A 27,472-nucleotide genomic window follows, 5' to 3' on the forward strand; every position below is an offset into this window, starting at 1 on the left:
TGAATTCTGTGCAAAGAAAAAAAAAGAAGAGCGAGATTTATTTTTTATTTATTTATTGCATATGTATCCCACATTTTCCCACCTATTTGCGGGCTCAGTGTGGCTTACAATACTTTAGTGAATTATGGAAATACAATTTGTTACAACTCGATTATGGGTTACATTGTGAGGAGTTATGTGAAGACAAGGTCAAAGTATCTCAATCATAAGTTGGACTGTTAATTCTAGAAAGTATGTAGTGAAGTTCTCGGTAGATTTCTTTGGAGCTTGTTTACTAAAGCTTAGTGTGTGACAGAATTAGTGCACGCTAAATGTTGTGTGTGTGGCACTTAGCGCATGCTAATGTCCATTAGTGCACTCTAAGCTTTAGTAAACAGCTACATTTTCATCCTTTCTTACTAATTTCCATGCACCATCATTCTGGGAGTTATGTGGTCATGGATTTTGTTGGGGGTTTTTTCAGACAGCAAGGTATACAAAACCATAGATATTTTTAAAAATGGGAGTTGAAACCAAGCTTGGTAACAATGTCCTGGTGTTACCATTTACTGGCTACCCAAATTTATGTAGTGTTTCACCACTGGAGATGAGTCCTTCTTACTTATAATTTTGACCGCAGGACTGTGTGAAAGTATTTTTGGTTGGCTTTGCCACTTTTTTAAAATTGTAAATCGTTTTGAGCTACAGGTTAAAATGGTATGTGAGAATTATGAGGGTAAAATTCATCCCTCGGCAGTCAGCGGTTTTTAAGCCACTGACAGCAGCGAGCAAAACTGAGCCTGGATATTCAATGCCGGGTGATGTCTGGGCCCTGACATTGAAGATCTGGTTACAGTGGCCAGCCAGAAGTTAACCATATACCAACTGATATTCAGACCAGTGTGGGGTTAGCTTGGTAGATAAAGTTAGGATAGCCGTTTTGCTGTCCTAACTTTATCTGCATACCTAAACAGGTAGCAGTCTGAATATTGCTGTGAACCAGTTAAGTACCAGCTCCATCCATGAACTGCCCCTGTACTAACTGGACAGTGCAGGAGCATTTAGCCCTGTTCCCTCTAAACTGAGTAGGAGTCCTCCACTTACAGTCCTGCCAGTGGGGGGTGCTGTTTCACTATCTCATTTTCAGTAGTGAAGAACAGGCAAGATCTGCAAGACTCCAGAGAACCTGCTTGTTCTTAGCAATTGAAAGTACAATATTGAGGCACCTCCCCCTACTGGCAGCAATGCAGTTGGAGGACTCCCAGTCAGCTTAGAGGGAACTGTGGCATTTAGTACTACTTTTCAGAGGCACTGTCCAGTTACGTGATGCTGAATATCAGCACATAGGCTTTCCTGCCCAGTTAAATCACTTTCAGGCTCATTTTCGAAAGAGAAGGACGTCCATCTTTCTACATAAAACGGAAGATGGACGTCCTTCTTCCAGAGACGTCCAAATCAGTATAATCGAAACCCGATTTTGGACGTCTCCAACTGCAGTCCGTTGCAAGGACGTCCAAATTTCAAGGGGGCGTGGCGGAGGCATAGCGAAAGCAGGACTTTGGCGTGCCTTACACTTGGACGTCCTCAACCCATAATCGAAGAAAGCAAGGACGTCCCTGATGAACACGTGGACGTTTTCACCCAGACGTGTTTTGTTTTACGAGTAAGGCACAAAAAAGTGCCAGAAATGACCAGATGACCACCGGAGACAATCGGGCATGACCTCCTGTTACTCCCCCAGTGGTCACTAACCCCCTCCCACCCTCAAAAAACATCTTTAAAAATATGTCATGCCAGCCTCAGATGTCATACTCAGGTCCATGACAGCACATGCAGGACCCAGGAGCAGTTTTAGTGGGTACTGCAGTGCACTTCAGACAGGTGGACCCAGGCCCATACCCCCCCATACCTGTTACAGTTGTGGAGGAAACAGCGAGCTCTCCAAAACCCACCACAAACCCACTGTACCCATATATAGGTGCCCCCCTTCACCCATAAGGGTTATTGTAGTGGTGTACAGTTGTGGGTAGTGGGAGTTGAAGGGGGTTGGGGGGCTCAGCACACAAGGTAAGGGAGCTATGTTCCTGGGAGCATTTTATTAAGTCCACTGCAGTGCCCCCTAGGGTGCCCGGTTGGTGTCCTGGCATGTCAAGGGGACCAGTGCACTACAAATGCTGGCTCCTCCCACGCCCAAATGGCTTGCATTTGGATGTTTTTGACATGGACGTTTTTGGTGTCGAAAATTGCCGAAAGTCAGAAACGTCCATGTTTAGGGACGTCCAAATTTAAGGATTTGGACGTCTCTGACGGTATTTTCGAAACGACAGATGGACGTCCATCTTGTTTCGAAAATACGGGTTTCCCTGCCCCTGGATTTCGCCGTTTTTCATGGACGTCCAAATTGCAACTTGGACGTTTCTTTCGAAAATGCCCCTCTTTGAATATCAACTCCCATTTTATTATTATTATTATCATTTAGAAACTTTTGCTGTCTCTGTTCTGACATATCTTTCACCCTATCTTAGAGATGCAAGTGCTAACAATTAAAAAGGAAGGAGAGCAGTTTTTATACTAGATACTAGAAGAAAGCCAGCAGTGACTGAAGGGCACTTGGTTCAGAACAATATGTCTTGAACGGATACCATTAAAACGAAGAAAATAGAACAACCTGACAGTGAGGACAGAGAAGAAGCCGAGAGAGCTGAGTTCCATCAGGGAAACAGTACAGAAACAACATTAATTTCTCTAATAGATAAATATAGACACTGAAAAAAGGAGGATGCTTGGTAATTCTTTTAACTTTATCAGCTACTTTTGATACTCTGAAACTTGCCAGTTTATTACAGCAGTTCTGTGGGCAACCATTCTACAATAGTTTCATTGTTTTTAACTGGAAGGTCACACCAGGTGATATGAAATGGCCATTGCACAGAATCATAGCTATAACTATATGAAGTGCCACAAGACTGTGCCTTGTCCTCCATGAAGATTTAAAAACACCATCTTGGAAGCCCAGATAAAATATATCAAAAACAAATTTTTAAAGGTAGAAACAAGAACAAACATCTACCAGCTTGGCTAAACAATGCTGTGAAAGAGATTATTGAAGCCAACAGGGCATCCTTTAAAAAAATGCAAAACAAATTCTGTTAAGGAAAATGGAAAGCAGTGCAAGTACTTGCAAATTAGATGTGAAATATTAATAAAGCAGATCAGGAGAAAGTTTGAAGAGACACTCACCCAAGAGGCAAGAACTAATAATTAACATTTTTAAGAACATCAAAAGCATGAAGCCTACAAAGAAATCTTTGACCCATGTAAACCTAAAACTAGATCAAACTTGGGCAAATCTGGAGCCAATGGGCAGCCTAAAATGTGCCTCTCTGTCCTACTCAAGCATGGAAAGTGGGTTGCAAACATACAGCAGATCCAAAGCAAATTTAACAAAGTGGGGGGGGGGGGGGTTCACTTAACACACAATTAAACTGCATAAGCTGTTCCTGAAAGATGTTGTCAAGGCCTATAGAATAATTGTTTAAAAAATAGAGAGAAATCTCTGAAGGACAGGTATATGAATAGCTATTATGCAGGGATGGACTTGGAGACTACAGAATCTTACTTCTGGGAACTGTTAGAAAACAACAAGAAATGGATCTCCCCATTTGAGATGGTTTGGCAGTTCTTCCAAGTGGCCTAGATTAGTTATTTGTTAGACACAGAATGCTGAGCTCCATGGATCATTAGTCTAACCTAGTATGACATTTCCTGAGTTCTTAAGTTCTTATATTAGAGTTTCTAAAGGCAATCTTCTCTGTTCAGGTCACATATTTAAGCTTCATATTTTACCTCAAAACATAGGAAGGTCTCAGCAGGCAAGGATATCCCACAGACTTGGTAAACTCAAGAGCATCCTCCTAGATAGGTTAAAAAAAGGATATACATTTTACATTCTACAACATTTCCATATGCCTCTCCTACAAAATTCTTCAGCTTGCCCAACAGAGATATATTAGTCAAAGAGCTTAAGAGAAAGAACTAGTAATTCAACAAGTACAAATACAGTAGTGTGGTAGCCAAGTAAGTCCAATTGGATTTTCACACGTGAATGTCAACAAAAAAAAAAGCAAGGAGACATCTTAATGAATTAATTTCATACATTTCTTGACACGTTTTCAGGCATTATCCTTCCTTCATCAGATCAAATTTGATTTTCATTTGATGAAAAGTGTATCATTCTAAATAGCCGGTCAAGAAACATATGAAGTTAATCCAATTTCAAAAAATGAATCACCCTCATTTTAAAACAATTTCAAAAATTCTAAAGACAGTTTTACTGCGACAAAAATTTTTCTCTTTCACCAAGATGCCCCTATATCCCAGACTGACTTTAATAGTAATTTATATTAACAAATGCTTTGGAGGTAAAGGTTTCAGATCTTTGTCCCAGTACACACTGATGCACCAATATCTCCTACAATTGTATCTGATCACTGTGTGATATTCTTAAATGTCTTCTAAGAAGTCTCTTATGTTAATTTTTAAATAGATTTATATGTTCATGGGATGAAAGTGTAAGTCCCCTATATAAATTTATAAATGCTATACAGATAGTGCCAAGTTGAAAATCCCTCTAACCAGCCAGGCACTATCTATACAGTGGAGGGGCAGACGAAGGACAAAGCAAGGAAAGGGTTAGGAAATCCTATATAATAAAATGCACCTCCAACATTCTGAAGCTGACTGCATGGCTGAGGCATTCCTGCTCTCTGTATCCATCTCCTGAATTGACATCACGTACTTCTGGGTTCGTCACAAGCAGCAGTGACCAACCACACGAGGTTTCTCGGCTTCAGAATGTTGGAGGTGCATTCTATTAAATAGGATTGGTCAGTTCCTTGAAGCACAGACAGAGCTCAGCGTCCTGCACAGTAACGCTCAGACACCAGAGAGAGGGGGGGGGGGCTGACACCAGAGAGAGAGAGGAAGGGGGGCCTGACACCAGAGAGGGGGGGGAGGTATCTCTGTCACACACACACTCTCTCTCTCTCACAGTCAATGTCTTTCTCTCACTCTCACACACTGTCTCTCAGACACTCTCCTGCTTATAATCGAACGAGAAAAACGCCCAAGTTCCGACCTAAATCGGGAGATGGGCGTTTTTCTCACAAAAACAAATAAAGCGGTATAATCGAAAGCCGAACTTTGGACGCTTTCAACTGCACTCCGTCGCGGATGCGGACAAAGTGGACGGGGGCGTGTCGGAGGCGTGGTGAAGGCGGAACTGGGGCGTGGTTATCACCCGAACAGAGATGGGCGCCTTTCGCCGATAATGGATGCGTTTGTAGCTAAAATTTAGGGCACTTTTCCTGGACCCTGTTTTTTCACGAATAAGGCCCCAAAAAGTGCCCTAAATGACCAGATGACCCCCAGAGGGAGTCGGGGATGACCTCCCCTGACTCCCCCAGTGGTCACTAACCCCCTCCCACCACAAAAAAATGATGTTTCACAACTTTTTACTTTCACCCTCAAATGTCATACCCTCCTCCCAAGCAGCAGTATGCAGGTCCCTGGAGCAGTTGTTAGGGGGTGCAGTGGACGTCAGGCAGGTGGACCCAGGCCCATCCCCCCCCTACCTATTACAATTGTGCTGCTTAATGCTTAGTCGTCCAACCCCCCCAAACCCACTGTACCCACATGTAGGTGCCCCCCTTCACCCCTTAGGGCTATAGTAATGGTGTAGACTTGTGGGCAGTGGGTTTTGAGGGGGATTTGGGGGGGCTCAACACCCAAGGGAAGGGTGCTGTGCACCTGGGAGCTCTTTTACCTTTTTTTTTGTTTTTGTAAAAGTGCCCCCTAGGGTGCCCGGTTGGTGTCCTGGCATGTGAGGGGGACCAGTGCACTATGAATCCTGGCCCCTCCCACGAACAAATGCCTTGGATGTATTCGTTTTTGAGCTGGGCGATTTCATTTTCCATTATCGCTGAAAAGCAAAAACGCCCAGCTCACACCTTGGCGAATAAAACATGGGCGTCTATTTTTTTTGGAAAATACGGTTCACTCCGCCCCTTCACGGACCCGTTCTCGGAGATTAACGCCCATGGAGATAGGCGTTTCTGTTCGATTATGCCCCTCTCTATGTCTCACACTGTATCACATTCACTCTCTATGTGTCACACAGTCACTCACACACTCTCTTGGTCTCATACACTCAGTCTCACAGAGAGTCTGTGTCTCACACGCACTCTCTCTTTCTCTTGCACACACTGTATCTGAGTGAAACACACTCTCTCTCTCACACTGTGTCTCACATATGCACTTTCACACACTCTCATTGTCACACACACACACTCTCTCTCTCACAGACACACTCGCACCCAGACTCACTCTCTCTCTCACACACACACACTCACACACATTCACTCTCTCTCTCACACACACACAGTCATTCTCACATACACTCTCTCAAACATACACACTCCGAGGAAAACCTTGCTAGCGCCCGTTTCATTTGTGTCAGAACGGGCCTTTTTTACTAGTTGTTAATATAGCAGTGATCTTTAACCTCTAAACAGATACCACCCAATATTCAGCCAGCAACAGTCAATGGTTTTAAAGTCACTGACAACTGAAGATGAATTAAACCTGGATAATTAATGCCAGGTCATGTCTGGACACCGAGATTCAATATCCAGGGTCAGCTACTGACCTAGAAGTTATGCAGGTGCTGGCTATTATTCAATGCTAGCACCCATTAAAGACAGGACTACCCGCTTAAACCACATTGAATATTGGCCCCATAATTTATCCACCCGATATTTAAACCTAAACAGCCGCCAAAAAGGGCACTTAAGTGGCTATCCTACGATATTCAGTGCCAGATAGCTGGCTATCTAGCACTGAATATCTCCAGTTAGCGGCTTAAAGACAGCTGATTATATCGTGCGATATAACCAGCTATCCGTTGATTTTCACAGTGAGAATGGCCAAGTTTGGGGGCCATATTTGGCTGCCACAATAGGTGGAATAACTCTGGCCAGTCTCACCTAAACTGGCTAGCGCTGAATATTAACATGGCCGGTTAAAATTGGACAGGCCAAAGTTCAACCGGATATTCAGTGCCAGTCACTGGAAATGGACCGGCATTGAATATCTGGGTTTAATGGGGACCGCGGGAGACAGCCCGGCTATCTCCTGTGGTCTGAATATCAGGGCCTATATGTTTAGTTTAGAATTACTGAATAGCAGAGATGACAGCAGTCAACAGCCAGTATGTAAAGTATATTCAGTGCCAGTGACTATAAAAGAAATTCTTGGGTTGATTTTAAAATTGATTTCAACAACCAGAAACAGCTCCTAGCTGATTAAATCACCTATTGGGGGCTAACTGGTCATTTTCAGCGGCACTTAACCAGTTAGTGCCGCTGAAAATAACCAATTAGCTCCAAACTAAAAGCCGGCTATTTTGCGGGCATTCCAGGGGCAGAGTCAGCTGGTTAAGTGCCGATATTCAGGTCACTGCATAAATAGGACTGCATAAAGTGAGTCCTATATTTATGCAGTGTCCCATAGCCAATTAAGGGCCCCTTTTACTAAGCTGCAGCAAAAGGGGGCCGGCGCTGGCGTCAGCACGTGTTTCACATGCGCGCCGAGGCCCCCTCTTAATGCAGCTGGTAAAAGGGAAGTCTCACTTTCCAACAGGAAATGGCCACGTGGCAAGTAAAGCACTTGCCGCATGGCCATTTTGAGGATGAGCCCCTATTGCCACCCACTGAGGTGGCGGTAAGGGCTCCCACGTTAACCCGGCGGTAATGCAGTGGGTACACTACAGCACTACAAAAATAAATAAATGATGGAATGCTAGGGGTGGGAAGTACCGCTGGGCTGCTGCGGTAGCCCGATGGTACTTCCTGTATAGTGAGCGGTAAGCCCGCATTGGGCTTACTGCCACTTAGTAAAAGGAGCCCTTAGTGACTGAATAATGCAGGGTTAACATGGGAGCATTTAACACCACCTAAATAGGAGGCGGTAGGTGCTCCTTTGTTATTTCAGTTGCCGTGCGCTAATGACAACAATAGCACACAACCTGAAAATGTAAAAAATTGAAAAAGCCCTTTTTTTGTAACACTAGGAATAGGCTTAGCATGCGGGAAAGACACGGATTAGGACGCACTAAGCCCACTTCATAGCATATTTTAGTAAAAGGGCCTCTAAGTGTAGGCAGGCAGCTTTAAGCTTACAAATTACAATCCTAAATTTCATGGTTCAAATTTTGACTCACTAGATTTAGGTGCAGAAGCATAGCCAGGTTTTGATGCCAGGGGGAATAGAGAGTGGGCTACGTAGGTATGCGCGAACTGAGTAGGCATAATGGACTGCCTGAAAAATAGGCACCGGTGCCATCGGAAGTCCATTTGGGGGAGCAGTCGCTATCCTGGCGCCCTCCACTTAGCTATGCCTTTGTTTAGGTGATTTTTCAGATAAAATCTAGTAAGTTACGCTTAGCAAAATTGTTTACCTAAAGATAATTGGATAAAATTAGCCTGGTTTTGTTCAACTGACCTTGGTACGCTAGAGAGTACTAGTCTGAATTATTTTTCCCACTGATGTTTATTTGTTTTATGGCTTTCCAGTTGGTTTACATACAAACTTTTCCCATCTTTTTTTGACCTTTCCTTATACTTCGTACCATCGAGTTGACAGCTTTCCAAGGGGCTTGCGCAACATTCAGCTCATCCAGAACAGCTGAGAAAATAGAACGATCTTCTGCCCGATCAATCTGCAGAGGATTGGTACCCATGATCTTCACACCATTCTTGTGTAGAGGCACCGCCAAGTTATTTGGAATCTGTCCACCAACCGAAATGATGCAGCCATCGCATTGCTAAAGGAAAAGAAAAGAGATTTCAGAAAAGGAGGAAAATCAGGCCAGACTGCTATGATATGAGAGCCTATTGTGGATAATCCATGAACTGGTTGAAAAGCCTTCCCATTCAATGGAAGCCTAGAAACAGATTAAAATTCTAAAAAGTTGGAGCAGAGAAAATATGCAAACTGTTTTGGTTGTATCACATAAAGGTGATATATCAAGAATCTCATAAGCAAATATAAACATAAATTAACCACCAAAGTCAATCCCAACTCAGTAAGAAATTTTCTGTACTCTATGCATATTCTAAAAATGCTGAGTCATTTGCTTGAAGTCCAGAAAAAGAGGAAAACCAATACTTCCACAAAAAAGTCAAACAGAAACAAAGAGAGCGGAAGTGACCACAAAAGCATTGCTCCAAGATGACAAGAAAAAGTGTATTCACAAATACGTGCAATAATCCAACAGATGCACAATTACAGTTCTGTAAACATATGCTGTACAGCTGGACCCTACACGGGCTGTGTTTCTGCAGACAAGCCTTCCTCAGGAGTCCTTTCTGTGTATAGCATAAATTGCAAATAGAAAAGATTATAACCAATGTATAACCAATGACTACATGTGGTCAACCGTCTTGTATTGACAGACTACTGTAACATAGTCATAAAAACCGTGACGCAATCTGCTTGGTCACTATTCCCCAAATTCTATAAAGGGCAGTAAAATTAGGCACACAATCGGATAAACACCAGTCATTTAGCCACGACTTAAATCAGCTAATTGGTGCTAAATTGGCATTAAGTACCGATAATTAGTATCAACAAGCACTGTATGGCACTAATTTGAAGTTAAGTGCATAAATGACTCATGCACATATTCTATAAACTTAGGGGTCCTTTTACTAAGGTGTGCTGAAGAATGGCTTCGGCAGTGTAGGAGTGGGTTTTGGGCGCGTGCCGATCCATTTTTCAGCGCACCTGTAAAAAAGGCCTTTTTAACATTTTTGCCGAAAATGGATATGCGGCAAAATCAAAATTGTCATGTGTCCATTTTGGGTCTGTGACCTAGCGGTAAAGTCTCACGCGGTAACCGGGCGGTAATGACCTACACACATCAAATGCCACTTGGGGCACGTCCGATACGCGCATCTGAAAATAAAAGTTATTTTTTGGCCGCACGTATCAGATACACACCAAAAATGAAATTATCACATAGTAGCTGAGCGGTAACTCCATTTTGGCGCATGCTGGGCATGCGTAGACGCTTACACAGCTTAGTAAAAGGGCACCTGAGTGCCTAATTTTTATGGTGCCCAACTCCAAGGGGGGGAGTGAACATGGGAGGGACATGGGCTGCTCAGGGGCAGGCCAAGCAATTAGGCAATAATGGGCCCTTTTACGAAGTGGCAGTAAGCCCGGTGGTGGCTTACCGCCCACTAAAAGTGAAGTACCACAGCAGCCTGGTGGTAGTTCCCTCCCCCAGAGAGCGCCATTTCCAGTACTGCAAAAATATTTCAGTTTTTGTAGCACCAGTGTGTACCCAGTGGTAATCACTGTCCAGGTTAACATGGGAGCCCTTACCGCCACTTCAATGGGTTGCAGTAAGTGCTCCTCCCCGTGAAATGGCTACACGGCAAGTACTTCACTTGCTGCATGGCCATTTCTTGAAAATAACAAAGACCTGCCTTTTACCTGCTGTGGTAAAAGGGAGCCTCGGTGCGCATCAAAAATATGTGCCGATGCCAGTGCAGGCCCCCTTTTGCCGCAGCTTCATAAAAGGATCCCTAAGTTATAGAGTACTGTTATTTATGTGTGTAGCTGCCATTATTTGGGCATAAACATTTACACTAGGCATTGACATGGCATAAGTTCTCACACCTAGAGTTAGGCATCAAAATGAAGACTTACAATAGCTTTCTATAATGGCAACTTCATGTGATATTGCCATTAAACAATTGCCAGCCAATATTCAGCCCTATTTAACTGGCCAGGAATGGCTTCTGGCCGTTTAAGTAGCATTTAGCAAGCTAAGAGCTAATATTCAGATGGAGATAGCCAGTTATCTCCACTGAATATTAGCAGTTAGGACCAGCTCAGAATACAGCAGCCAGACTCATATTTGGAAAAAATAAATATGAAAGTGCTAAACCCTTAAGAAAGAAACTCCATTGGCTCCCACTCAAAGAACGTGTTGAGTTCAAGATTTGCACGAAAGTACACAAAATTATACACGCAGACGCTCCAATCTACATGCTAAACCTTGTGGACCTGCCTCCCAGAAACGCAGTAAGATCCTCCCGCAAATATCTCAACCTGCACTTCCCCAGTTGCAAAGGACTGAAATACAAACTGACACACGCCACCACCTTTTCCTATTTGAGCACGCAGCTGTGGAATGATCTTCCTACAGACCTGAAAGTTATTGACGAAGTAATTAACTTCTGCAAATCTCTGAAAACTCATCTCTTCCAAAAGGTATACATGGAAAATACATAGCCTACAAACCACTTCAACAGCTCACACAATTACCACAGCTCACCTCTAACTGACCTAACACTTCCCTGTCTATCCTCCATTACCCAATCTTTAAACAGCAATAATTGTACTCGTCATCAGGAAACGACTATGCTTATCTTCTCTTAACAACATTCAAACTATAAGAAATGTACCTGTTAATACGAAATGATTATGTCATAACCACACTCTGTAAGCCACTTTGAGCCTACAAATAGGTGATTTGCTTAATTTATTTATTTTTTGTCTATTAGATTGTAAGCTCTTTGAGCAGGGACTGTCTTTCTTCTATGTTTGTGCAGCGCTGTGTATGCCTTGTAGCGCTATAGAAATGCTAAATAGTAGTAGTAGTAGTAGTAGTAGGGAAAGGGTGGGATACAAATGCAATAAATAAATAAATAATAAATAAATAAAGGTTATGCTCTTAAATTTAAGCTCCTAAATTTACGCTCCTAATTTAGGACCTATTTAACCTTATTCTATAAAAGTTATGCTCCTAAATTTATGCTTCTAAACTAGGAGCAAAATATGCTCATACAGCCCTGTTTACTAAGCTGCGCACGCGCTATCAATAGAGACACCCATTATATTCCTATGGATGTCTCTTAGTGTGTGCTAAAACGTTTGCGCGTCTACAGCGCGGCTTAGTAAACAGGGCCAATAGATTTAGCATACATTTAGGAGAATAAATTATGCTCCTAAATTTAGGAGCATAATTTATGTTTATAAATTTAGGAGTGTAAATATAGGAGCATAAGCTTTATAGAATTAAGGCCCTTAGGGTCCTGTTTACTAAGCAGTGTTATAGACGCATGAACATTTTTATCACACATTAACCATGACCGTACCTACAATATCCTTATAGGCGCTTACATGGTTAGGGCGCTCACTAAGTGTAGGCACGCTAAAAACACTAACGCACCTTAGTAAACAGGGCCCTTAGGGTCTTATTCTATAAAGGTTATACTTCTAAATTTCCGCTCCTAAATTAGGAGTATAATCTATTTTGGAGCATAGAGTATGCTTCTAATTTGTGAGCATAAATTTATGAGCATAAATTTTAGGAGCGTAAATTTAGGAGCATAACCTTTATAGAATAAGGCCCTTGTTTTCTTGGACCTTGTTTGTAAAATGGGACAACCATGCTTGGAAGTGGTGCTGCTGACACAGCCACATAGAAGCTGCCAGTTGATTTTCCAAATGTACCTTTAAAAAATGGCTGTTCCCACTGTACATACCAGCTAATATACATGCACTCTACAGGTATTTTCAAAAGGCTCTGTGTCGACAGATCCTTTTCTAAAATACCACCAGAGCTGAGCACATCCTGACCTAGTCATCAATTCTGATCTCTGTATCCTATCTCCCCCATACTCAGTGCTATTTAAATAACCAGCTATCCCCCACTGAATACCCCCGATTAGCGGCTAGCAAATAGCCAGTTTTGGGGTCCTTTTACTAACGTGCACTGAAAAATGGCCTGCGGTAGTGTAGGCGCACCTGCAAAAAATGCCTTTTTAAAAATTTTGCCAAAAATGGACGTGCGACAAAAAGAAAAGTTCCACGTGTCCATTTTGGGTTTGAGACCTTACCACCAGTCATTGACCTAGTGGTAAAGTCTCACGCGGTAACCGGGCGGTAATGACCTACATGCATCAAATGCCACTTGGTGCACATCTGAAAATATCGGAAGCATGCCAAAACTGAAATTACCACAAGAGCCACACGGTAGCCAAGCAGTAACTCCATTTTGGCACATGGGCGCGCGTAGATGCTCACGCGGCTTAGTAAAAAGGCCCCTAAATCGTCCGATATAACCGACTAGCCACAGATTTTTAAAGCCGGTTTAGTGGCCATATTTGGCCATGTGAAAATGTGGGATTTTTGGCCAGTTTAAAGAAAATTGGCAAAGTCTCAATATCGACTTAGCCAGTTATCATTAAACCGGCCAAAAATAAACCAGATATTCATTGTCAGTCAAAAATAAACTGGCATTGAAGATCCAGGCTCAGCACCAACTGCAGTCTGAATATCAACCCCATGTGTCTTTATAAATCAAGTTACAAATAGGCACCTTTTTGTCCTTCACACAAGGTGACTTTTTACAAAATTACCATGTTATGGCAGTTGAGATAGAGTACATAATTTTTCAGGTCAACAGCTGGGTTTGGGACAGCTTATGAAGGTTAGTTAGTGGAAAGTAAACCCAGTGCTAGATTTGGCTAGATTTTTCAGATTAGCTAGAAAGTTTGTGCAACTTACTTTATAATGTAATTGATGTTCTAATTGTCCAGATGTAATACAAATGTTGCACAAGTCATGATCTAATTAAAATATAAATTTATAGGTAATATTTTTTCTTTCATATTACAAGTATGTCATCCTTTATATGTTGATCCTATAAAACATATATGCTCAAACCAAAGAGTCATCTTGCAGTATGTACACTAAAAATTAAGTGCTGCTCCTACAAGAAATTAAACTCTGCACGCACTTGTGATTTTGAAATACGGTGTATTTTTCTCTTGTTTCTTTTTTTTACCTCTTGTTGTGAGATGTCCATAATGCGTTCCAGTGACAGCTCCTCAAAGTACAGCTTGTCGCATTCATCAAAGTCAGTGCTCACTGTCTCTGGATTGCAGTTTACCACCACTGTCTTCTTGCCAAGGTTACGCAGGGTGCGGATGCTGGAGACAGCACACCAATCAAACTCCACGCTGCTGCCTGCCAAAGGTAGGTAAGAGAGAGAGAACAGTTTGTTGAAGAAAAGTATGACAAGAACACTCTGTTGCTCTGACACCAGTCATTGAGAAAGGGGGCTAAACTGAATTAGATTTTTACAAGATAAGGCTGTAGTAGCACTGAGTTTGGACATGCTAAAATCTAGATTTGACAAATGATTTTAAAAAATCTCAATATACGCAGGTTGCAACTTATTTTAAAGGTCACCTCTGAAAGACAGCAATTTCTGTAGCATAATGCTGTCAACATTATGTCAGGAGATGGGTTCAGTATTGGAACAGAGGGAAAATGGCACCAGTCACCAGCACCAGTTCATGAAGTGCATGGTATTTGGGGACATAATCATTTCAAGATACGTTTCCCAGTATTCTTTCTAGTGGCTCACTGTGGTGTTGTGCCTGACACATAAAACGCCATTTGTGAAATAAAGGGATCTCATACACAAGGTGATGAAGGCATCTGATTGTTTTATGCCTTATTCAGAATGGTCTACAATTTCAAAGTGGTTGTGATGGGAAAATGGCACTTTTTCCTCCTTTGCAGAGAGTATAGTTCAGTCAAGGGAGTCTCTAGCAGTTGCAAATATTTAACCTCTAGATAGAACAAAATTTCTACACACCTTTCTGTCTTTACTTTCTACGGTATCATGCCAATACATTGCATTAAGGGGGAAAGTTATCAACATGGGCTACTGTTAAGTCAGGTTATTTTAGCCCAAGGTCCCAATTTATTCAATGAGGCCCTGTGCTAAAACAACCTGGCTTAACAGTAGTTCATGTTGATAACGTCCCCCTTAAATGTTGCAAAGTTCAGCACCTCCATATAAACGTTCATTTAATAAACCAAAGTAAAACAAGCAGAATTGGTCTTTTCCAACCTCTTTCACTGAATTAGTTTTTCTAGGAAACGGCCATCTCAGATGTAATCATTCAGCAGAAAGAACAGTGGGGTTAACAGAGTGAAATTAAACTAAGGCACATGCAGCCTGAATCCCTGAATGTGTGAGACGCAGGAGGAGACTGTTTGTCAGAAAGCAGCAGAGAGTGACCAGCAAGGACAGGCACATGTGTTACCTGTACACAGACTGACAGGTGTGACCAGAGGCCCCAAACTCCATAAATAGCAGAGGCAATTCTACATGGCAGATCTGAGATCTCTCCCTACCAATTTCTTAGGCAACTTAAGACTTCCTGGAGAGGGTAATTACATCCTTGACCTAATGTTACCACTGAATGATAGTTGTTGGTGATTGTTTGAAAGGAAAATCTCCAGTCTCAGTACAGTTTTTTAGAAAATTGCACAAAGTGGTGAATAAAGGCAGTCATTTCACTATCCCATACAGCAATAAAGTAGGTGGGTGCTTTTGGATCAGTGTTTCTTGAGCTAAGTTTCTAAGGGTAGCTATCTGTGTAGCTTCCCATTAAATCTTCACTAATAGTACTGTTTATTTGTGCAGACAGATTTAGGTGGAGGAAACTAGGTACAAGCATTTGAAACTTCAATCTTTATGTGAAGTTACTTTCTACAACCAAGTTATGCCCCCAGGATCATATACACCTATGGCCTGATGTATTAAGATTTTATACATGGACAGAAAATATTAAAAACATTTTAGTAAATCTGGCACTCTTGGGTCATGGGCCCTGTAGATCTGCTAAATAAAAGATGAGAAGTGAAATTCTATGGCTTTTTTCAGTCTCTTCCATTACAGATGTGTCTCCAGGGGTACATACCCGGGAAGAAAAGGTTTAGATGTGTTGTCATTGGTGATGCAATCACTAGGAATGCAAGTGTCAGGGTTGCTTGGTAACCTACATAAGAACTGCCATATAGGGTCAGACCAAAGGTCCATCAAGTTCAGGGGCCAATCAAGGTCTCAAGTACCTGGCAGGATCCCCAAAATGGCTAGATTCCATGCTGCTTACACCAAGAGATAAGCAGTGGCTTTCTCCACAAGGGAAGTTAATTGGCACTTATTAAAATTTGCATGCACATCTGACTGAACGCTATTTTATAAGGCATGACGCCTATCTCTACTAGAATGTAACTGAAAAAGGGGGGCATGGCCAAGGGGGTCTGGACAGATTCCTGAAGGAAAAGTCCATTGATCATTATTAAATTTGGGGGTTTTGCCAGGTTCTTGGGGCCTGGATTGGCCGCTGTCGGAGACAGAGTGCTAGGCTTGATGGACCTTTGGTCTTTTCTCAGCGTGGCAGTGCTTATGTACTTATGGGCATCAGGGGCATTCCAAAAGGTTGTATGAGTAGTTAAAAAATATGGCATCAGCACATCAAACTTGGGTGCCAGCATTTACACCAGGTTTCAGCAGGTGTAAGTCTTGAGGAGTGGCCTAGTGGTTAGGGTGGTGGACTTTGGTCCTGAGGAACTGAGTTCAATTCCCGGCACAGGCAGCTCCTTGTTACTCTGGGCAAGTCACTTAACCCTCCATAGCCTGCCGTGAGTGGGAAAGCGCAGCGTACAAATGTAATTTAAAAAAAAAGTTAGGTGCAAGAATCAGCGCTAAGCATGATTCTATAAAGGGTGCATCAATTTTGAGTGCCATTTATAGAATCCCCTTCTATGTGCGTAAATATGGGGCACACCCATGCTCCACCCAAGTGTATACCTGCTTTGCCTTTACATACTAACCCCCAAATTCCTTATATGGCGCTTTAACTTCTGCACACTAATGACCAAATTGGGTGCACAACTTAATCAATTAAAAAGCCAATCAGTGCTGATAATTGGTACTTAGCTAATTAGTGGCACTAATTGGCTTTAATTAGAATGTATATGTACAACTTTCAAGGCGTATTCTACAATGCGGTGTGCGTAAATTCTAATGCGCACAGTCAAAAAAGGGCGTGGTCATGGGCATGGAATGGCAGGTTGTAGGAATTTCAAAAAACTATGCACACTACTATGGAATACACCTGATCTGCTCCTAACTTTGGTGCAGGTATTTAGACCTGGATTTAGGTGGCCTAAATGGATTCGCCTACAGTTTAGTCGCAAGAACAGCACGTGAGCATATTCTGTAAAATACACCTAACTTTAGGTATAGTTTATAGAATCACGCTAACTGCATGGTTTTTCGGCACTGATTTTTAAGGTGCCGTTTATAGAATTTGGCCCTAAGTGAGTTGAACGCCTGTGTTATAGAATATGATTGTGTGACTAGTTCAAATGAAAATAACTGTAACAATTATACACATAAGCGGTAGTATTCAATAACTTACACACACAAGTGGCGCCTAACTTTAGGAGCTGGTATACTCTTTGGGCATAATTTTCTAACAAGATGCCTACGTGAGAGGTCCACAAAGGCACCTATTTTATAAAGGCAGCATAGACACTTGTCTTTATATAAAACTAGTAAATAAGGCCCGTTTCAGAGACAAATGAAACGGGCGCTAGCAAGGTTTTCCTGGGAGTGTGTTTTCTTGAGAGAGTGTGTGTGAGAGTGACTGTGTGAGTGAGAGAGAGAGTGAATGTGCGAGTGTGTGTGTGTGTGACAGACAGAGAGTGTGTCTGTGAGACAGAGAGTGTGTGTATGAGGCAGAGAGTGTGTGCGAGTGTGTATGTGAGACACAGTGACTGTGAGAGAGAGTGTGTTGCACACAGATACACTGTGTGTGAGAGAGAGTGTGTGTGAGAGAGAGTGTGTGAGTATGTGTGCAATACACAGACTCTCTGTGAGTCCAAGAGAGTGTATTTGAGCGAGTGTGTGAGACCGAGAGTGTGTGTGAGACCGACTCTGTGACACATAGAGAGTGAATGTGATTCAGTGTGAGACATAGTGTGAGAGACTGTGTGAGAGAGAGAAAGACACTGACTGTGAGAGAGTGTGTGTGTGACAGAGATACCTCCCCCCTCCTTCTGTGGTCTCAGGAACCCCTCCCCCCTCTGAGGTCTGAGGACCCCTCCCCCTTCCCCCCTCCCCTGTGGTTTCAGGACTCCCTGCATCTCCCCCCCCCCCCCCCGCTTGGTTTGCAGCACTGTGCAAGTGTGTGTGTGTGACAGAGAGAGAGTGTGTCTATGAGACAGATAGTGTGTGTGTGAGGCAGAGAGTGTGTGCGATTCTGCTGTCTCCCCCTGCCCCCCTGCAGTCACCCAGCATTTCTGCTCTCTCTCCTGCCCCCCCAGTCACCCAGTGAATGCGTTCTCTTCCCTGCCCCCCCTACAGCCACCCATTGAGTCTGCTGTTTCCCTTGCCCCCCCTTCAGCCACCCAGCGATTCTGGTCTGTCCCCTGCCCCCCCCCCACCAGCGATTCTGCTGTCTCCTCTGCCCCCCTTGCAGCCACCCAGCGAATCTGCTCTCTTCCCTGCCCCCCTTGCAGCCACCCAGTGATTGTGCTGTGCCCCTGCCCCCCCATCTTCCTCCTCTGCATCCACCCAGCGATTGTGCTCTATCCCCTGCCCCCCCCCCCTTCAGCCACCTATCGGTTTTCCTCATCTCTCTTCTATTTAAAACGCACCTCCAGCGTTCTTTTGAAGCCTCCAAAAGTTCCGTTTGTGTAGTGTTGTAGATCGATGTCTGCCCCGCCCTCACATCAAACGTGATGACGTTGAGGGCGTAGTGATGCGATTGGTTGAATGCCATTGCTCCGCCCTCGATGTCATCATGTTTGTCGCGAGGGCGGGGCAAACACTCATGGGCGAATTTTGATCTACACCACCATGGATTTAGAACATTGGGACTTGTGGAGGCTTCATTAGAACGTTGGAGGTGCGTTTTATATAGAGAGAGAAGTTCCCAGAGCTAGCTTCAATAGCATGGAAATACCAATACACAGAGTTACAGTTGTCATTTTTGTAACTTTCAGGGCACCCTAGCATATGCAAGCATCACAACTTCGCCTCCAGTACATCCATACTAAGCCCCCCCTCCCCCCAAGGAACACCTATGCACAGATCAAATAAAACAAGGTGCAATCTTACCATGTGGGTACATTTTGGGCTGGATTCAGTAAATGGCACTTAAAATTCAGTACCAGGAAAAATTGGCACGGCCCTCTCACGCTTAAATTGGCACTAAGTGAGATTCTATAAAGGGTACGTACCAGTTATAGAATCACGCTTAGCACTGATTCTTGGGTCTAATTTTAGGCACCAGACTTATGGCTGCTGAAACCTGGTGTAAATGCTGGCACTCAAGTTAGGCACACTGAGGCCGTATTCTATAATTACATCTGCAACTTTTTGGAATGCCCATGCCCCTTTTTGAGTTACACGCTAGTAGAGTTGGGCACCATGCCTTATAGAATAGCACACAGCCAGATGCATGTGCAAATTTTAATGAGTGGCAATTAACATCAATAATTGGTTGTTAGCACCAATTAATTTGCAAATGCATCTTGGACACGAAAATCTGGGCACCATATATAAAATCCAGGGGTTTATGCACAGATGCGGCCCCACAATTGTATAAAATACTTTTTCCATCATACTTTAGAAATGAGAAAAAGCTTTATAAATATTTCCTCCTTTATGTGCAGTACAATATTCCAACAGTTCACCAAACAAGCAGAAATTATGCAGCATCCTCTCCAGTAACTGCAGATTTTAGTGACATTAGAGAGAAGAGGCCTGGCATAGCAGCTAAAGCATAGGTTGATGATTCAGAAGTACCGAGGCATGAGTTCAAGGTTCACGTCTGTCACTGACTAGCTTATGTGGCCTTTGGGCAAGTTGTTTTATCTTCTTGTGCCTCTGGGATGCAGTTGCAAAGAAATTAAATTGTAATTGTTTAAGCTGTTCTTTTGAACAGTCCTATATCCCTCGAGGACAATCATGTTTTCTAGCAGTGTCACAAATTACCTCCTATGGAAAGGGATATAATTGACTCATACAGTATGCATGATTTTATTGGTTAGATTGGTTAGATTCAGTAGGTGTAATATATGTCTCTTATTTACATGCCTATACTCAGCTACAATTGCAAAAGAGGTGTGTAAAGAATTTAAAAATGAACAAAATAGCGGTTACCTTTTAAATGGTACAGGGTGAATGAAGCCTATTTCTGAAATACTGTGCAAAGCACAGAAGATATACTTTCTTATCTACACTAAAACAATAACAATTAGAGTATTTATTAGTGGAAGATGCGTATTAGTATTGATTTTTTTTTAAATTGGAATTTAAGGTTGTGCATAGCATCTGTCTAGTCCTTTTTGAAAGAGTGTTGATTTTTTGGGGAAATGTCCACATTTGTGCTCCTCCATACATTTCTTAAGCAATGTCTCAACCCTGTTCTAAAGGAAGGAAAGATATGATAGCCATTTGGCTTTCCTAGCCCTCCACTTTTCACAACTCTGCTGAGCTTGTTAATTAGGGTGTCCTGAAAGGGACAATGGTGGTAGTGATCTGTAACAATGTCAGCATCTGCCTTCTGTAACCTAAACTGAAACTACTAATTCATTTCACAGAGATGAGCAAGACTGACAGATTTTAATAACTGTTGGTCAGTACTACTGTGCCCTCAATTCACCTAACTGCAAGGTGAGAGAAGAAGCCCTGAAGTTAGAAGTTTTGAAGATACTGAGCAGTCCAAGGATCTTAGGATCGGCTTACTCTTAGTGGCCTATGTCAGCGGTTGCCAAACCTTTCCCAGAGAACCCCCAGCTCATCAGGTTTTCAGTATATCTGCAATGGGTATCCATGAGAAAGATTTGCGCTGCTTCCATGATATGCAAATTTATTGCACACATCTTCATTGCAGATATCCTAAAACCTGAGTAGCCGGAGCCCCCCACCCCCACCCCCCGGGACTGATTTTGGAACCACTGACCTATGCGAAAAGGCTATGGCTCAAGCTGCAAATTATAATACCATATACAATAGCTTTGAAGGGATAATACAAAATAAATGCCATCTACCAATGTGATATGGTCCACAGCCCAATACCATCGTGCCTTGGTCATCAAAAGTTATGTCGTGCTCCTAAAAAAGAGAAGTACATTTAGGAGATTTCTCAGCTGCAAACATTCATAGTCATCAAGGTTTTCTGTATGTCTTCAAATCTAACTAAGTGGGTCTATGGGGAGACATCCTACACAGTACCAAAAAAACACTAATGCCAAAATATCAGCAAAAATTATAATGTCATATTAAAGCACACAAAAGAATGAAACAAAGATTGGCACTAAATAGGTACATATCTACAAAACTGAAGAGAAAGTATTATGAAGTACTATGAAAAGGAAGGGGAGAGTAGATAGGAGGATTTTGTTGATGAAAGTAAATAGGCAGCCGATTTCAGAAGTTGTTCTGTGATATTCAGAGCAGGGACATCTTCCAAAAGTGGTCATACCACAGTTACAACACAGAGGATAGATGCTAGGAAAAGGCATACCCCTAGCAAGGGTTTTATAACGCCAGTATTAAAAGGAAGTACTGTCAATACTACTATACATGAGAGTAAGTAGAATATCAGCCGAAACAATATACCATTTATCTGTTAGCTAAAAGGTCTACAGATTGTTTCCAAACTAATAATAAGCATACAAGGAGACACTAGAGGCCCAATATTTAGACCGCGGGAGGCAGCATGCATAACTGCTGTGATCAGCACTGACCCTGGATATTCAATGCTGGGCTATTTCCAGTGACCGGCATTGAATATTTGCGGGAGGTTTTGGGCCAGCTCAAACTTAACCAGCTAAGTGAATGTTCAGCGCTAGTCAGTTAAGTTTATAGCAGCCAAAGATAGAACTGCTATTTAGACGGTCCAATTTGGCCGCTCAGCTTAGCTAGCCAGTGCTTGAATATTCATGGATAGCCGACTATATCATGCGATATAGACAGTTAGCCACTATCCCCCAAATTCTATATAGTGTGACTTGAGAGTTGCGTGTACAAATCTGAGCATATTCTGAATTTGCACATGCAACTCAATTGGTTAATGAGCCAATAAGTGCCGATAATTGGCAATAATTAGAATTTATGCACACTATTCACTAAGGGCCCTGTTTACTAAGCCATGCTGTAGGCACGTTAACTTTGTAGAATGCACTAAAAATTAGCACGTGCTAACAATGGAGACATCCATTATGTTCCTATAGGTGTCACTAGCATTAGTATGCACTAATGTTTAGAATATGCTAAAAAGTTTGCGCTCCTACAGTGTAACTTGTAAACAGGGCCCTAAGTGTATTCTCAGAAGGGGGCACTCCTAGAATTTGCACTCAGTTTTATAGAATAGGCCCATTCCACACGTAATTTAGGCATCCGCATTTACACCAGTTTTCATTGGCATAAATGGCCATACTTAAATATACTAGTACTGAGCTGAAATGAGCTTAACTAACGTGGGGGGACATAATCGAACGTCACTGGCGAAATAGATCGCTGGCGATCTATTTTGGCGGCAGCACAACAGCTGGCCGGAACTGTATTATCGAAAAAAATGGCCGGCCATCTTTTTTTTCGATAATACGGTTTAGCCCGGCCAAATGCCAGAGTTCGCCGAGTTTGAGATGGCTGGTTTTGTTTTTCAGCAATAATGGAAAAAAATGCCGGCCATCTCAACCCCGGCGAAATCCAAGGCATTTGGCCGTGGGAGGAGCCAGCATTTGTAGTGCACTGGTCCCCCTGACATGCCATGAAAGCAATCGGGCACCCTAGGGGGCACTTCTAAAAATGTTTAAAAAATACAAACAAAGCTCCCAGGTCCATAGCTCCCTTACCTTGGATGCTGAGCCCCCCAAATCTCCCCCAAACCCACTCCCCACAACTCTACACCATTACCATAGCCCTTATGGGTGAAGGGGGCACCTATATGTGGGTTCAGTGGGTTTTGGGGGGGTTTGGAGGGCTTAACATTTACCACCACAAGTGTAACAGGTAGTGGGGGATGGACGTGGGTCTGCCTGCCTGAAGTGCAGTGCACCCATTAAAAACTGCTCCAGGGACTTGCATACTGCTGTCAGGGAGCTGGGTATGACATTTGAGGCTGGCATACAGGCTGGTAAAAAAAGGTTTTTATTTTTATTTTTTTAGTGTGGGAGGGGGTTGGTGACCACTGGAGGACTACGGAGAGGTCATCCCCCATTCCCTCTGTGGTCATCTGGTCAGTTGGGGCACCTTTTTGAGGCTTGGTCGTGAAAATAAAAGGACCAAGTAAACCCGGCAAAATACTGCTGAACGCCGCTTTTTTTTCCATTATCCGTAAAAGCCAGCCATCTGGTAGCCACGCCCATGCTCGCCCATGTCCCGCCTTCGCTACGCCGCAGACAAGGCCCCTTGAACTTTTGCCGGTGAGGCGACGGGAAAGCAGCGATGCTGTCAAAAAAGCCGCTTTCGATTATACCGATTTCGCCGCTTTTGAGAGATCGCCGGCCATCTCCCGATTTATGTCAGGAAATGGCCGGCGATCAGTTTCGAAAATAAGCCTGTTAATCACCTTAAGATACCATTGGTACGTGATATGAAGTTAGTGAAAGTGGAAAAAAAGACCTGAGTAGTCAACGTGTGGCAGCAGAACAATAAATGCACTCAATGCCCGCATTTCTCTAAGTCCGTTCTTATCATTGGTCAAAAAACTCCACTATGTATGAGTAAAGGTATGTTATGACCAGTTGTAAATGAAAAACTTGAATGGTCTAAGTCATATTACTTGGCATATGATTAATCCTGAGATATTACTTAGCATTTAAATTTGCCCGTGATGTTACTTAGCTTTTAAGTTTGCCCATACCTAAATATAGTCACATTCACAATGGAAGTACATGGGTGGGGCATGAGTGGGTCCCATATTAACACATGTAACTTATAGAATACTGTAAATTACACACTAAAATGCAACATTTATGTGCTCACATTTATGCCTGTGTTTAGATGGTGTACACGGTAGCACCTAAATTTTGGAGCACAAATGCTGACATATACTCTATTCCAAACGGAATCTGGGTGCCCAGATGCTGTTATGGAATTTATGCTCAGTGCACCCAAATTTGGGCAACCTTCATAGAATTACCCCCTTTATTACCTGTCCATTGTAGGTGAGGTAGAGGTAGTTAGTCACAGCAGGATATTCTGCAGCTAAAGTGTCAATCTGTAGAGAAAATCATTAATGAAGAGGGTAAGCATTTAGCACTTCATCATTCATTCCTCAGAAAGATATCTCTTCATACCAGTCCTGACAAAACTGAAGTTTGGTTTCCTTTGGCAGAGGAAAATCAAGAGACTATCCCCCAGATTCTATATATGGCGACTAAAGTTGCACGCACAATTTTGGCCACGCAGCCAATTGTACACACAACTTAATTGTTTAACAAGTCAGTCAGTGCCAATAATTGGCCGCCAACAAACAATTATCGGCACTAATTGGCACTTATTAAAATGTATGTGCGCATCTTTCTCAGCATATTCTGTAAACTGGTGCACGCAAATTCTAATGCGTGGATCACAAAAGGGGGTGTGACCATGGGAGCAGCATGGGTGGGTCATAGACATTCCTAAAAATTATGCATACTGTTATGGAATACGCCCAATCCACGCCTAAGTTAGGCATGGGCATTTACACCAGGTTTTTGATGGTTTAAATGGTCACGCTTAAATCGTAGTCATGTGGGACCGGCGCTACATATATTCTTTAAACCGCACCTAAGTTTACGCGAGGTTTATACAGTAGCGCTAAGTGCAGTATTTTTTCTATGCTGATTTTTTATCGCTATTTATAGAATTTGGTCCTATAATCTCAATATTGTGTTGCTTCACATTCTCTAAGGATGCACCAGTAAGAGCTTTTTCTGTGCTGAGGTTGAATTGTAATTGAATGCCTGTAACATTTTCAAGTGTACCCACTGACTTCATTAGGATCAGTGCTGGCCCATTGAACAGGAAATGAATTCTAATGATGGAACATTTAATATGAAGCATCACTCTGTAAAGAAACAAGTCACTATTGAATTGGATAGGCATAGGAATCTTCTGCAAACTAAGGCCTTGCTTTACTAAAGTTCTTTTTCCCCATTCTGTGGCCCCAAATAACGTATGCTCATTCAACAGTTCATAATTTATAATTTTATACATGGTGAGAGCAAGTTTTAAAAAGGATGCTCCCAGGTAAACATCCCTTTACAAACTCCCTCAACCCCTCAGCGAGAAGAAGTCTAGGTGCTTCTGACAGAAGGCCTACTTTTGCCCCTGAGAAGAGAAGAGGAATAGGAGATGAGGCCAAAGTGGGATAACTGAGATACACACTGAGATTTTATTTTAAAATCCCAATATGGTTTTTAGTCTGCATTAAAGATAAAACATCCCTGCAGCACTGGCATCCAATATATATTTTAAAGGGAAATTCAACACGGAGTTTCCTTTAAAAATTGATTTTCAGGTGGGCAGGGAGACTCAAAATTACCTTCCCCATGACAAACTTAGAAAAAAATTATATTTTCATGTCAGTTAGGTAAAATATATGTCTTTTAAAAGATTCTGGAACATTCCTTTCTCCCATTTGTCTATAGAATATTGTTAGTACTCTTTCAGTTCTGACTTTGTTTTCTTCAACTATGACGTTTTCTCAGAGGAAGTTCTAAAAGAAAGTGTCCTGATATGAGACCAACACAAGTAAATTCAGAACTAACACAGCAAATTGGGATTGCAGCCGCAGGAAGACTGGTGAGCACTAATTTACCGTAGGAACTTAAAAGTTATACTTATAAATTTAAGCCTGCCATTTATTTGCCTAGTTTATGAGCCTAGTGCTGAAAATCAATGCTAAGTTCTAAACTTTTAATCTCTACCCTAAATTCATTCCTGTTGACACTCACTTTTTCCATTCCTAAATTTAGGAGTTTAGTGAAATTTTCTACCCAATATTCAAAGCAATTTAACCAGGCAGGAGAGGCTTATGCCTAGTTCAGTGGCGTACCTAGGGTAGTTGACACCCGGGGCCGGTCATTTTTTAACACCCCCCCCCCCCCCCCAAATCCAGTACTAGGCATGCCGAGAATACAAAACACTCAGGACCTATAGAGCAATTCTACCATACCATAAGCAGTCATTTCTACGAGTCACACAAGGAAAAGGAAAGCATCTTAAACACTACAGTGAGCATTAGAACATCAATTCACCTATTGTAAAACTAAACCAGACAGAATAGTACAGATCGTAGATCCTGCACAGTCAATGCCAACTGAAAGCCATGTCTTTTTCACAAACACAGATACACCCTAATCCACTATAGATAAGTAATCATAAACTTTCTATTTAGACAAAAATTAAACTGAACCCCCAATGCCAGACTCTGCATACAATGCAACACCACAGAAACAGAAACTGTCCCCTAGTACTGTGCAAAATATAAAGACAGCAGATGTAAATTTGAAAAAAAAAACCTAACAAGTACCAATCACCACTTTACAAATTAACAAATAGAAATAAAACAAATATAGAAAGTAAAATAATAACATTTTATTGGACTAATACATTTAGCTTTCAGAAGCCAAAACCTCCATTCTCGGGTCAGTACAGTATAGTGCTGTTACAGTATCCTATCCTGACCTGAGGAAGGGGGTTTTGTTCTCCGAAAGTTAGTCAAAATGTATTAAAATTAGTCCAATAAAAAGATTACCTTATTTACATGTTCTATTATAACATTTAACACATCTACAATACTTTATCCTAAAGCAAAAAAAATAAAAAAATATATTTTATTTACAGTTTGTTGTCTCTGGTTTCTGCTTTCCTCATCTTCTTTCCATCCAGCATCTGTCTTCACTCTCTCTCTCTCTCTCTCTCTCTGCCATCCAGTGTCTGCCCTCTCTGCCGTCCCTTCCATCCACTGCCTGCCCTTTCTCTTTGCCCCTTCAATCCACCATTTGCCCTCCCTCTCCCATCCATCCAGGGTCTGCCCTCCCTCTCGCTCCCCCTTCCATCTAGGATCTGTCCCCTCTCTCTCTCTCTGCCACTTTTTTCAGCCCCCAGTTCCAGCCCCCTTCTCCCCTCTGAACACCCCCACCCCAGTCCCCTTCTCCCCTCCCCTTCTCCTGTCTGAGACCCCCACCACAGTCCCCTTCTCCCCTCCCCTGTCTGAGACCCCCACCCCAGTCCCCTTCTCTCCTCTGAACACCCCCATCCCAGTCCCCTTCTCCCCTCCCCTCTGAGATCCCCACCCCAGTCCCCTTCTCCCCTCCCCCTCCCCTGTCTGAGATCCCCACCCCAGTCCCCTTCTCCCCTCCCCTTTTCCCCTCTGAGACCCCCACCCCAGTCCCCTTTTCCCCTCTGAACACCCCCACCCCAGTCCCCTTCTCCCCTCCCCTTCCCTTCTCCCCTCGGAGATCCCCACCCCAGTCCCCTTCTCCCCTCTGAGATCCCCACCCAGTCCCCTTCTCCCCTCCCCCTCCCCTGTCTGAGATCCCCACCCCA

The 27,472-nt window shown here is 42.8% G+C and overlaps 1 protein-coding gene across 1 annotated transcript in view; it reads right to left on the reverse strand.

Annotated features, from left to right (window-relative positions):
* Window positions 1-27,472, reverse strand: part of CPS1 (carbamoyl-phosphate synthase 1) — a 205,760-nt gene that overhangs the window by 65,207 nt on the left and 113,081 nt on the right. The window contains exons 24-28 of the mRNA XM_030209032.1: window positions 24,090-24,155; window positions 20,980-21,043; window positions 13,901-14,082; window positions 8,666-8,860; window positions 3,826-3,893 (exon numbers count right to left, since the gene is read on the reverse strand). Coding sequence (XP_030064892.1) covers window positions 3,826-3,893; window positions 8,666-8,860; window positions 13,901-14,082; window positions 20,980-21,043; window positions 24,090-24,155 — 575 coding nt within the window. The remainder of the gene's footprint in view (window positions 1-3,825; window positions 3,894-8,665; window positions 8,861-13,900; window positions 14,083-20,979; window positions 21,044-24,089; window positions 24,156-27,472) is intronic.

The sequence above is a fragment of the Microcaecilia unicolor genome, chromosome 7 (genome assembly GCF_901765095.1).
Source record: "Microcaecilia unicolor chromosome 7, aMicUni1.1, whole genome shotgun sequence".
Classification (NCBI taxonomy): Eukaryota; Metazoa; Chordata; class Amphibia; order Gymnophiona; family Siphonopidae; genus Microcaecilia; species Microcaecilia unicolor.